This window comes from Cygnus olor, chromosome 3 (assembly GCF_009769625.2).
Source record: "Cygnus olor isolate bCygOlo1 chromosome 3, bCygOlo1.pri.v2, whole genome shotgun sequence".
Classification (NCBI taxonomy): Eukaryota; Metazoa; Chordata; class Aves; order Anseriformes; family Anatidae; genus Cygnus; species Cygnus olor.
This window is the reverse complement of record NC_049171.1, coordinates 22,077,801-22,091,585: the sequence shown is the minus strand read 5'-3', so window position 1 is coordinate 22,091,585 and position 13,785 is coordinate 22,077,801. Positions and strand designations below refer to the sequence as shown.

Below are 13,785 nucleotides of genomic sequence, written 5' to 3'. Positions count from 1 at the left end.
TGAACAGAGACTTTCTATAATTTTTATCAGTTAAAATAAATATTAGTCCAATTAGTATTCAGTTAAATACTAGACCATTTTGCTGTATCTGGCTGTTCTGTGTGGATGTACTCCATGATGTCTCTAAGTAGAAAGTATTCTACTTTCTATCTTTATGTTTATTTATGCTCCTCCTGCATTGGTTTTATACTGAATTCTATTTTTATGATGTGGGGTCAGATTACAATTGATCTGTTTCTATGTTAAGGTACCATGTGCTGTGTTTCTCATGTCAGGGAATGAAAAAATTTGATTTATTTGCAACACAAGTATGATAAGCATAATGTTATTTTTCTAAACTAACAAAATGTACAATATGTAGATAGAAATGGCTTTCTTGCCTTCTATGATAGAATGTTACCTGTACAAGAATTTAATATATTGCACTTTGAAATATAACATGCACAGATAACATATTATCAAATCTTTCAGTAGGCTTCTAATTAAATTTTGATACTTTTTTTTTTTCCATTCTTGTTTTTTGGAACAAAGGTGGAACAAACAGAAATCATATGCATCTAACATTTATGTTGAACATTTGCTTATAATGGCATGGGAAATGTAAAATACAGGGTTGGCATCATTCTTGCAGGCCTATTTTTGCCTGAGAACATCCATTAAAATTGTAACATATCAAAAAAACAATGAAAATATGATTCTAAATTAAAAACTTAGATGGACTGCCCCAAGTAAGCATTATTAGGTCAACTGGGATCTAAGCACATCTGTAATTTTTTTTTTTTTTTTTTTTTATGATTTGTCTTTACAATTGTCAGACTTTTAAAGTCTGATTAGTGGCAGGATCAAATGCGACTTGTCTTATCACGTGAGCTGTCCCTGCAGATAGGAGTTTTCAAAAGAGTAAGTCAAGTGTGAAGTGTACAGGGAAATTAGAGAAAATGTATCAGCTGCCATATATGTATATAACAGCTCTATATATTTAGTTGTGTGTGCCGATTTTATATTTCCTAAAACTAGGAAAGACACTAGCTTTAGTTTTATGTGGATATTTCTAAATAGCAGCTCCACATTAAATAATATATCAGTTTTCGACACTAAAGATGACAGTGTCTGCAAGTACATTTGTATTTAAAATAGTACAACAAATATAGAAGTAGTATCAATATTGTACACTACCCAGAATTCAGCTCTTTCCTTAATAGAAAATGCCTTGAAAACACAAGGGATGGGAAAGATAATGTTTCCATCTATAGAAGAATATTTCAGGGAATTTTTTTTCTTTTTTTTTTTTTTTTTTTTTTTTTTTGCATTTTTGAAGGATATACATTCGTCTTGGTTTTTGCTTCCAAATATGGTTTAAGGCTATTTGGCAAAGTATATACCAGATATCAGGCTCAATTTACAGGGCTTTCTCCTCACAGAGACATCTCAAAACTTCATCTCTAAAGATTCCTATCTTGAAGCTAAACGTGCTTTATTAGCTGTGCTCCAAAGACAGAACTCATGCTTAGTACTATGCACTGTAGGAAAAAAGATAAAAAAGAAAAACAAAAACAACATAAAAAAGCAGAACCAAACCAAAACAGATTAGAAGCAATGTCAGATCTGCATAACCTATGATAATTCATGTTTTCAGTCATCTGTCAGGCTGCAGGGTGTGTGGGACACGGATTTAAAGTGCTTGTCAGGTGAAGAACCAAAGTGCTAGAGTATAATTTAATAGCTGTTCTGCCTATGGCTAAATACATTGCATTTGTTAAAGCAGGTAAACAGGAAATGCAGTAGATGGGACTGTCTGTCTTACTGTGTTAATATTGTTTTGACCTAAAGTAGTATTCAGTAGCGTTCCAACCTTGGGTCGGAGTCTGTGGGTTACTTATCTTATTGCGTCTTCACCTGAAGACTTCTAAGTGCTGGGTTGCTCACTTGGCTCTGGAAGGTAGGTGAAGTGGCATAATTCTATCTCAATTTGTTTTGATTTAAAGCCTCTTAATTGTGGGAGTCACCACTTCTATCTTCTGATAATGAGAGGCTTGAAAATACATTATTTTCCTTATATTCCATGGCTGGAAATCAGTTTTCTCTTGAGTCATGTTTGTTACGTCTGAAGCAAGCAAGAAGCTTATTCTTGCTGTAAGTGATACTGCATAGAAAAATAGTTCTAAAAAAAATACAACTGTAAACCACAGTTCACCTTTACCTTAACATAACCATTTAAACTTAGATATACTTACCACTCACATTCATATTTCTTAAACTGTTTACAACATCACAACTGGCATTTTAAACAAGCAAGATTTTTTTTTTTTTTTTTTTTTTCTCAAGGATACCCTGGAAACTCAATTGATATAACATTTTGAGAGTTTGAAATATTACATGTAGCGCAGCTCTTGAAATAAAAGAGAGAAGGTTTATAAAATAAACGTTAACACATAAAAGAACTGTTAAAAATGTGATGAGTGTTCCAAAGGAGTAAGTATAACTTTTTCTTTACACATCTTGCTACAGAAGATCTAACTTTTTAAGGCTTCCATTTTCCTTTCACCCATCACTCGAGTCCTCTTGCATTATAATTTTGCTTAGGTTTCAAAGTGTTGTTACACTGCTAACAGCAAACGTTTCTCAGTGGGCATTCCCAACACCACCAGACTTGTATGCTTCTTGGTTTCTGATGAACTTTGGAGTTTTAGTGGCTGGATATCCCTGTTCATCTCCAGAAACTTGACATGACATGAGAGGCCTAATGTTATTTTGCAGTAACAAAGATGAGGAGAGTGGCAGAGCACATGGGTAAATATTTTAGCTGGGTTCTAGGAAAAGAAACTGGAGGTCAGAGAGATAAATGGGTTCTTTCTTTCCTGCTCTTTACATTTGTAGCACCTTCTACTTGGATTAGCTAATGCCTCTAGTGAATGGTGAGATGCACCCATTTATAAGTTTGTTATTCTTATCCCTAATTATCACACATTTTATAAAAATATAAATAACAAAAAAGTAAGCTGGGTTCCATCTCAAGAGGTGTTTCTTGTTGTCCTCTGAGAATATACTGGATAAGTCAGGTCTCGACAAGCCCTATCCATTGTAGCTGATTGTAAGTCAGACAATAAATACAAAAGAAGTCGTTCTTGCGGTGAGCTCAGCAAATTCTGAGGAAATCAAAAGCATTCCACTGTGCTTATGGCACAAAGAACACAACAGCAAGGGCATATTTAGTGGAGAGAATGAGACAAAAATTACCAGGTAATTGACAAACTGTACAAGCATTTTGTTTAAAAAAGGAACTCTGCAGCATTCTGTCTTTAAAGCCGGGTTTGAGCCTCTGGGATGTAAATCTCGATGCTGTCTGCACGCTCTGTGGCTGAATTCTGCCGGAAAGATGCTGCTCTCTTCGCAGCCATGAGCCGTCTTCTGGCTTCTTGTCGCTGCCTGTCGGGTAGGTCCAGAGATTTTTCTCTTGTGATGGGGAATTTTCCTTTTGGGGGCTTCTTTGGTACAGGAGGAGGAACCTTTCTTTCTTCCTGCAATAGGAGGTGAATGAGTTCAAGGTGAATGGCGTGTGGAAGATACCATCAGCAGAACATGCAAATTGAAGACATACAAAGCAAAATACTCATTACATACATCAAGCATGCTCACTTTGTGCTCTCAGATCAGCTGATTAATGGATTATGTGAAGTGCTACCCATTCTAGAAACACTGACAGAAAACCATTACTTCAGCACAAATTCGGTCGTCCTGTGCTTTCAAATAGCTACGCTTCCTTTTACTGTACTTACAGGTGTCCTACACATGCAGTCTACATACCTCGCTTTCACATGAATTTATTTAGTTTTAGCTGACACACTATTACATTCATTATAAACAGAAACACACACTGGCTCTCCAATAAGAATTCAGCGCATCTGTGTGGTTTGATCAAGTGAAAAGACTGTCTAAGATTAGCAGGACAGAATTTTTAATTAAATTAATCATACTGAGTTTAGCCTCAGCTGGATATGAGATAGCAGCTGTGTATACATGTCTGTTAGTTTACTCTCCTCTATGAATTGCTAAATGGAAACATGCAAGCACCAACCAGAGAGAGAACATAGGCTGATTGTTCTCCTTGTCAGCCTGGACCATTTTAAAGAAAATTATACTGAAGAATTAGCAAACTATAAAGTGAAAGTCAATAGATTTTGCTACCAACGTAGCTGTAAATGGCTTCTGCAGGTTTTATATCAAGAACTTTTCTGAAGTATGAAATTGATATTTTACTCCATTATAGATTGTGGAATATCACATAAGGACCTTAAAAAGATATTGCAGAATCACAGAATCATATAATAGTTTAGGTTGGAAGGGACCCCTGGAGATGATTCAGTACAATACTCTATTCAAAGCCCACTTGAAATTAAACTCAAGTTTGAAGTTAAAACACTTTTTTTGTCATCATATTTAATACTTGGCTGAATATCTCCGAAGATGGAGATTCCACAACTTCATATGTATTGTATGGTTATTATGATATATCTTTCTGCTGGATCACTTACAGTGGTTGTAATAGTTCAGAGTATGGGCTGTTCCTTATGGAGAACACAGTTAATTTGAGGCACAGCAGGATTCAAATAATAATAAAAAAAGAACGGATACACCTGTGGTTTGCAGAATCATCATTACTTTTTTTTTTTTTTTTTTTTAAATTCTGAGTCTACTACCAAAATGCATTAGCCAAGACTAGAGTTAAATTTAAGAACATATTTCAATGTTCTCAACTCAACAAGAACAGTGCAGCAGCCTAAAATGCTGTTCTCCATGACAGTCAGCTCTTCCAGTCTTTATTTTTTTTATTTCCTGTTTTTAGACAGGAACATAAGGGCTCCATTCCTGCTGTCCCATCTTATTATTTTTTCACTTTTAATTATTTCGCTCTCAGGAACACCACTGTTGCTGTCACTACAATAATTTCTTACTTCCAATTGTCACTAGTAAGCAAGAGTTGCAAACTCACCATCCACCAATCAGTTGGCTGAAAATTAAAATCCAAGAGGAGCATGAAGAAATGAAAGAGTTGTCAAAATGCCTCCTAATCCCTCCCAAACCAACCAAGTATTCACCTGAGGCCAACAGTACTGACTCAAACCAAATGCTGCCTTCATCTGACTGATATAATAATCAGCAAGGGCAGTGGGATAATTTGGGAGCGGGGCTGGGAGTTGCTCTGGGAAGGGGAAAGGCAGTTTCAGGTTTACATTGTGCTCGTGGCCATGATGCCACCTGCTTTGGAAGCCTGGTGGCCAGGGGTGTTTCCCAAGCTGCACCACAGAGGTGCAGGCAGTTTGCCAGAAATTCTCCCCCAAACTTTCATAGCCAAGCTTTAGTTTGACCAGCGCTATGCTTTGTCATATGCTTTTGTCTCACTCGTGTTCCAGCACCAGTCATCTCTTGTGGGCAGGATTAAGCACCGTAATGCTCAGGTTTGTGCTGGCCCAAATGGAGCAGCATGGTGCAGTTTACCTTGACTGAATAATTGGGCTATTGTCCTCAGTCTGAATTAATCAGAACATATTTCAGTTGTAGCCTTTTTAATGTGAATCCAAATAATTTCAACACAAATGTTATAGAGCAGACAAACAGGACTTAGCAAAATCCATTTTGTTTGTTACACAATTCAGCTCAACATTACTAAAAAGAAAATAAAACCCCCTCACACCTGATGAAGGTTTCCATGTATAAATTGGGCCATACCAGTTAGGTGTTTTCTATCTTTGGGCTAGAAACCTTCTACACTTCACTACTGGATTTAACACAGGGAGACCACAGTACTATAAGTGGGAAGTAAATGGTATTGTCCACGGTCTGCTTACCTTCCTTTCAGGTGATTCTATTATTTTCCATTCATTGAGTTTCAGCTGGTGCAGTTCATCAAACTTCATGCTGACATCTTCAATCGAGAGCTGCAATAAGTCCCAGAAACCTGCGAGGTCCTGGGAAGTTGGTCTCGGCATGGCACTCGGGTCCTGTCACGCACAAAGGAGAGAGCATGAATAGAGCAGGAGGCTTTAAACAAAGTCCTCTGAGGCAGGAATGGAGCCGTGCCGGATGCTGTTGCTGCAGTGCTGCTCAGGGCTAAGGCTACACATGCTCTGCAGCTGGGAGCTGTGCCTGGGAAGCTGTGCCTCCTACACAACCCAAACACGAACAAGTTACATGTCCTGCGCTAGCCTTTCTGCATCCGTGCAGCACGGAGAGCTCCTCAACACCATCTGCTGTGCTGATCTGCATTTCTAAAATGTAGCACATGCTGACAACCTCTCTCTGCTAATTATTAAAGGAAATGGGGATGTGGTTTGTATTCCAGGAAGCCTGAAGTATTTCTGGTTAAAAATTACATCTGCGATAGCTGAGGAGAAGACAAAGCAACACGACGGGGAAGTTGTCAACTTGTGCTGGATTCGATGTTTACATTGTCTTGGGTTTTCAAACATGTGTGTAAGCGTTAAAATCCGGGTGGGTATGTTAGGATTTTGTTCTCCATGGGGTCGAATCATGCTCAGGAACTGGGCAGGTATTATTCTCAGGTACTGCATTAGGTGGCGCTAATAACCTGGTTATTAACCAAACGTTAATGCTGGATAAAAATTGCGTTAAAAGGTAGCATACAGACTCTGTACCTCATGTTTTATGAGAACTGGTACTGTTCAAGAAGACAGGTTTGTCACTTTAGTGAAATAGGGCTTAACTGGTAAACATCTCTATGAAGATGATGGAGAAGTAATCTCCCAGGGCAAGAGGAAGTAGTTAAGGTCTCTGCAATGGAGCTGGGAGAGATGCAGTTGAAATCAGGCCAAAGGAGCTCATGATTTCGCCCTCACTAGGCAAAAGCTGTAGTGGCTAGTTTACTGAGTAATAAATAAACTGTGGTGTTATTGATGAAGCAAGGCTCTGTGCCCTATATTCTTGGAATCTAATGGATGAGGACATTTTAGGTAGTGATCATAGCTCCACACAGTTATCTAAAACCTGGGAGAGAGATAAATCAGAATTTTATTCATTCCTAGGGGTATTATACTGGGAACTGCTACTTAAATTTGGGTTTAGACCACTGTGGGAGCTGAGTGGCTGGAGCTGGGCATGACGATGTGCAGTGTCGCCCGTACCTAAACCCCTTTTGGAACCCAGGCCAAGAACACCTGCCTAAAAGCCTATACACTTCAAAACCCTTGCTAGAAGAGTTTCCATTTCATAGGGAGTTTGGGGTTTAACAGAAGTTCCAGTACAGATTATAACAGACTTCTGGCAAACATGATGCAACTCCAGATTAGTGTTCACTGAAAATGTCTGTGTTGGGTAGATCCCAATTTATTCCAAAACTATTTACAGTGTGTGTCAGTGGTATTAGTTATTGTACAGAGGTCAATATCAGAGGCTTCAAGAACCAATTCCTAGTGTGAAATTTGTCAGGACAGTCCCACAGCAATCTGTCTTGCACTGCGATCTCTTCTCTCTGGCCTGGTCTCCTCAGTCCTTTTCCCCACTTTCCTCTAAACAGCCACAAAATGATGCCACTCATTGAAATGTCATTGCCTTCTGAATCAAGGCTAATTGCTCTTCTGTACCTTTGTGCTCTGCTCATCCCTGATGCCGAAGAGCACAGCTTCCAGAGCAGCTGGGAGGAGAGGAGCGTGCAGTGCATTGTGCGGACACAAGAGGGCTGCCTCCTGCTGTTATCATTTATGGATTCGCAGCCCGTGGATAAACGCTAGCAAAAAATGATTACTATTACAGCTAACTGGGCTTTGAAAAGAGTGGCTTAAACCTGCTTCTTTTCAGAAGTGGCTCTTTTATTTGTATCGTATTTGGAATTCAGCTTTGCAGCCTCCTTCCGAGGGAAGCCTAAAGCTAGCAAAAAGTACCTGGCCCGTGCTCATGATGCTCTGTTTTTGCCTGCAACCTTGACACACCAAGAGATGATTTCAAGAGCTGAGTAGGATCTGTGCTGACTAGGGTATGGAGGAGGACACTTCAAAGAAAGAGCAGGGTATTACAAGAGATAATGTGAATAATTCATCAGGGAGGAGTCATTAATCAGTGATTTAATTTATTAGTATTTTTTTTTCTAGTTATTGGGAACCATGTACTGTGTGAGATAGCCAGCCAGATTCTTGTAAAAATCAGAAAATCATAGAGTGGTTTGGGTTGGAGGAGAGCTTAGAGATCACCTTGTTCCAACACCCCTGTCGTGGGCAGGGACACCTCCCACCAGACCAAGTTGCTCAAAGCCCCATCTAACCTGGCCTTCAACACCTCCAGGGCATCCACAGCTTCCATGGGGAACCTGTTCCAGTGTCTCACCACCCTCACAGTAAAGAATTTCTTCCTAATATCTAATATAAACTTACCCTCTTTTAGTTGAAAACAGTTACTCCTTGTCCTGTCATTACATTCCCTGACAAAAAGTCCAGTTGTACGAATTTACTCTGAGGAGAGATCTTAACCAATAGCATCATCAAATATGTTGCCTGAAGTTCCTGTGACCCTTTAGAAACATCCATAGGCAACGGTTAAATTTCAGTTTGAGTAAGTACGTTCCTGTTCCTAAAACTTTGCTGCATTTTTGTATTGGCAAAAGTAGATGCTGTTGTTCTCTGTTGTACATTTATGGTTATTGTTGTTGAATACTGTTACAGAAACTGCTGTGCTGTAGCCCTGTAAGCACTAGTTGTTCTCCAGTGGGGGACTTCATAAACTGGCTGCTATCTGCCAGCATTCCCATGGGGCACCAAGATGCTGCCTTTGGAGAATATGTAAAGCCTGCTGTAGATAAGCACTAAGTGACTATTTAACAACAACAACAACAACAAAAAACCACCCTCTATCATTAAGCATAAGAAGAAAAGCCTCAAAACATGAACGAGCTAGAAGTCCGGTTCTGCAGTTGCTGCTTTCTGCAGAGCCCATTGCTGATTTAATGAAGCTGAAGAATATTCAGAGCTGAAATATCCAGAATTGGGTAAAGCTGCCATTAAGGAGTTCAAAGGTTTATTATCCAAACGAGAAGGAGAGAAAACATTGCCATTTTTTGGTCATGTTATCTGCAAAGCGGTAGATTTCTCCTACTGCTTTTGCAGTAACGAATTGTCAGCACTTCCAAACTGCCGATGGCTGTGCAGAGCAGGAGCTGCTCTTGTTATTACGGCAATGCTCTCAAGCACAAGTGTTGGACCCACTCGAAGATAAATGAAGTGCAATGGAGGTTAGGCTCTCCAAATCTTAGTTTGCATAGCTTAATCAATCAGGTAATGGAAGACACTTTGGAATTTGCAGTAAGAAACTTCTAGGCATTGATGAAGATTCCCTTCTTTCACTATCAAAAAAAAATAACGTATTAATAGTAATACACATGATATATTTGATACTACAAATGTGGTCATCTGCTTGCCTGACTTTGCATATTTCCTCTGTCATTCTGTGATAGCTATTAAATTTCTTGTTTTGACAGAATCTTTGAAGTGGATAATTGGATTCTTTCCTAAAGAAGACTATATATCTTAACCTTTTCTATCAGAAGGTGGGACTTTTTTGGCATGACTTTCTCAGCAATATTTGATTACAGTTTCAGGAATTTTGGATACTTAACCTTAAGGATGGAAAGTAGTATATGGGTCTCTGCAGAATGACTTTTACCTTAAAAATTGTGCAGCAAATACTAACAGAAAAAGAAATGTATCTAACCAGATATATAGGTCATGTCTGCTGTCCTGCATGTAACAAAATTCAACACATTTAATGTATGATGTGTAGGGACAGTCAAGAGGTGAAAGTTACACTTAGTTTTCAAGTAAGCCAAAGAAAGTATGTTTTGTACCACTAGCCTTAGCTAGAAGCAGTATGTTCTTCTATTGCTTAGTATCATCTTGCCACAACGTTTACATCACTGATGAGTGCTGTCATATTAACGAAGATAACATTTCGAATCAAATTAGTGTCTAATGAACTTCCAGAACAATAGCAGTAACTCCTACAAGTAATATACTGCATCTGTTCCTTTAGCCCTAGGACATCTTATATATAATTGGCAATGCAAATCATAAAACCCAATTTCATGAACAATATGAATGTTCCCATTTCCAACATCAGTCCTATTTTCAGGTAGGTAGAAAGCTGCATCATGTATCCTACTATTCTCTGCCTACTATAATTTGAAAAATTCCTCCTTTCTTACCAGAAATACAGTTACTATTTTAGGGTTTAACAGAAATAAGCCATAATATTATGTCTCAGAAAACTTGCATTTGTTCCCTTCTCATTTTTTTTTTTTAAATAAAGACAGCAAAAGAAAAAAAAGAAGACAACACCCAACTAGACTAAAATTACTGAAACTACATGTTGGCTTTAATAAAAAAATGTACTAACACTACACTTAAAGATTAAGTTAAAAAAAAAAAAAGGAACAATAAGACAAATGTGAGACATGAAAATGACATTTCAGAATGCTACTCTCTGGGTACACTACATCAGTTTTTGTTGTTGCCTTTGAAGTAAAGATATTCAATTCTAAAATTTACAGTTACATTTTGTGGAATATTAAGTATGAGTAGTCATAAACTCTTCAAGAATGGCCAGACATGGTGACTTACCAGATTTTGCTGACAGAGCCAATAAAATTGCTGGAATTTCTGAGACATGAGGAGCTGAGCACTTCCAACAGCACTTCGGATCTTACCTAGGACTAAGCATACAGAGAGGTTATTACCAGTAGATGTTTTGGCAGTAAATGTAAATGCCAGCTCAAAGAATATGTAGCTGAAATCATAGCTTAGTTTATACTGGAAGTAAATATTTTGCTGCTTTTGATTATACACATAAAATATTTTTGAAAAGATATAGATATAGGAAAGCTCTGTGGCATCTTCCCCTTTGTAAATAGTAAATGATATATTAATAACTCAGAACAACCAAGACTGTTTGCTTAAGAAAGTAGAAAAAATCAAAGGAACACAGCTTCCTGAAGTAGGCATATATACATATGTTTTTGAAAACAATCTTAAATTTTAAAGTAAATAACAACAAAAATAAAAAGTTAGTGATAAGCATTATCATCCAGATTTTTTATTTTTTATTAATCCTGACCTAACAAAGCACTTAACTACAAATATTTACTGCAAATGGTTCAATAGGTCTACTGACATTGAAACTAGGAAGTTATCACCAAACTTAAAGCTCTCTTTAAGTTATCACCAAAATTTAAGTCCATTAGCTTTTCTAGACTTATCTCTTAAGCACCATCAGGCACAATTAACAAAAATAAACTTACACTACAGACCTGATCGAGGAACATCATTTATTTATATGTCTACCCTGGAAAATACATGAAGACCTAAGCATGGGAGATTCAGACAGAGTGGGATGCAAGCAAATGCTCCAAGATTTTGCTGAATCACGACCAACCCGCCTGGTTTGTTGGGCTTTCCCCAGTCAGTGTGCTTGTTATTTACAGTGTGCACAAGCACAGGGGAAATGAACCCAATTCATTTTACTTCACTTTGCTTCCAAGAACTAGCTGTCTAAATCAAAATTTCTGTATGTTATATAATCAAAGACAGGAAATAGTCAGCTCATCAGCTCACCCATGTTAGGCACTTGTTTTTAGACATGATGAATCACCTCCTGAAGATGTTTCTTTCTATTGGCTAGAGTGCCTAAGGGGACTGGCTTATCCTGAGAAAACCAGCTTCTCCTGGAGTCCCACATTAGCTGGGATAGACTTCAGTTGGTAGCAATATACTTTCCTACACCAAATTGCACATCCTTCTCTATGCTGAAAAAGCAACATTTTAAAAAGCGTAATAAGCTGGGGTTTCAACGCAAGATTGAGTTTTCCAGAGAATTTCCTGATCTTTAAATAATCTTTAGGGGAATGATAGAGGTAGGTATAGGGGTAACATAATAAATACTCTGGCATCTTTTAATTTAAACAGTCTGCTTATTTGAGGGAACCAAATCGATAATTTAAAGAAGATGCATAGGGTAGAATGAAGCTATAATAGTACAGCAAAACTGAACTGCAACATGAGCTAGAAAAAAATGAAATTCTTGCAGGGCTTAAAATTTTGTTGTTATTTTAAACAAGCAGAGGAGAAGACTGAGTGGTATATGAAAAAAAAATATTTTGGTAATAGTTACATTTTAATTCTGCTTACTCCAGACCAGTAAAACGTCTGCTTAACCACAAGACGCAGTAAGAGAGAACCAGAAGTTTTAGGCTCAGTTTCTGTGAAAACATATGCATTTCATAGCTTTAAAAGCATAGATTAATTTGTAAAGCTATTTCTCAAACACTATTCTGTTTTCTGGTAGACAAACAGTTTGCAGCTGCGCCACAACACTAAATTAAACAGCAATATGCATAATTCATCTGTCCCTTGTGACACCCATTTGTGAAAGGGTTAAGTGTTTCAGGGCTGCATGAGCAATTCACTGGGGTTTTGTTTTTGTTTAGTTGGCCAAATGAAACAAAACATTTTAATTGGTTTGGGGTTTTTGATCACCAAACCCCTCGCTTTCCTCTATGGAGCTACTGGCTTAGGAAAAGCAATGTTTTGGGTGCTTTGGGTGCCCCAAACAAACACACAGAAATCTAAATTAAAAAGAATTGTTTCACTCGATCTGAAATAAATCACTTTCAGTAGTTTGTCAGCATTTTTAGCAAAGGCAAAAATGTAAGTGTCAACCAAACTTGTATCCTCCTTGTCCCTGGATGCTCTATAGCACAGGACATAGGACAAACTCCCAGTGTGGGGTCAGAATCCCCTCTTTCCTAAGATGAGGAATTCTGCTGTAGCAGGTCCCTGGCATTGCCTTGATGAAGCTGTTCCACACTCCATTCAACTACTCACCAGGCAGAAAAAGAGTGACAATGGTTCTGTAGGCTGATGGTTGTAGTGCTTGTCTCACAGGGAATAAAGCTCAGTTTTAGTTTCCTCCACTGAATTTTGTAGCTCACAGCTCAAGTATTTAGCATGAGGAAAATGCATTGGTTTGTGCCCTACCACAGAAATTTAGATCTTGACAGAATCTATATCTGACTGACATTTTCTAGTGAATCTTGCGGTTACTCCAAACCCCAAATTAAATAAACATTTGCTTGATCTTCATTATCGTGAAGGATCTTGTTGACAGGCATCTGTGATTTAAAGCCCAGGCAGACCAGACAAGACTTTAGGCACTGGCCATGCAGTGTTTTGGAGTGGTACACACCTCCATTTGGGATGTCAGACACTGTGGTTCTGCGCTACCTGCATGTGTCACCAAGTCAAGCTGAAGACTCCAAAGAAGCAACCTTATGCTGGGTGATGCTCGTGTCTCATGAAGCACAGAGGTTCCCCATTGTGCCCAAGAAAAAGACCACCAGAGTAAAATATGTGCCTGTGGTTCCTCTCCCTGACTTCACTTGGAGCTGCCTAAAGCTGTCAGCAAGGATCAGGTTGGTCAGACCCTTATTCCACTCAAGTTTTGGAAACCTGCAAGGAAGACAAACCTTAGCCTCTCAGGGTAGCCTGTTTCTTGATCACCCTCTTGGTGAAGAGCTTTGTCCTTCTGTCCAGTTGGTATTTCCCTTGCTGCAGCTTGTGCCCACTGCCTCTCCTCCTTTCAGTGTGTACCTCTGAGGGGAGACTGCCTTCACCTTCTCGGTTTGTACCCACTAGGAGAGCTGTAATTAAACCCCTGATTTAAGTCCTCTTCTCCAAGCTAAACAAACCTCGTTCCCTCAGAGCTACTCTACAGATAGCAGACTTAAACAAC

At 38.5% G+C, this 13,785-nt stretch overlaps 1 protein-coding gene across 4 annotated transcripts in view; it reads right to left on the bottom strand.

Annotated features, from left to right (window-relative positions):
• Nucleotides 1-795: 795 nt before the first annotated feature.
• The window catches only part of DLGAP2 (DLG associated protein 2), a 462,298-nt gene continuing 449,308 nt past the window's right edge, over nt 796-13,785 (bottom strand). For 3 of the 4 annotated variants that reach the window (XM_040552625.1, XM_040552624.1, XM_040552627.1), the window contains 4 exons: nt 10,620-10,711; nt 5,847-5,999; nt 4,991-5,008; nt 796-3,518 (listed from right to left, as the gene is read on the bottom strand). In XM_040552625.1, coding sequence (XP_040408559.1) covers nt 3,300-3,518; nt 4,991-5,008; nt 5,847-5,999; nt 10,620-10,711 — 482 coding nt within the window. In that variant the 3' untranslated portion in view covers nt 796-3,299. The remainder of the gene's footprint in view (nt 3,519-4,990; nt 5,009-5,846; nt 6,000-10,619; nt 10,712-13,785) is intronic. The other variant, XM_040552626.1, reaches the window with a different exon arrangement.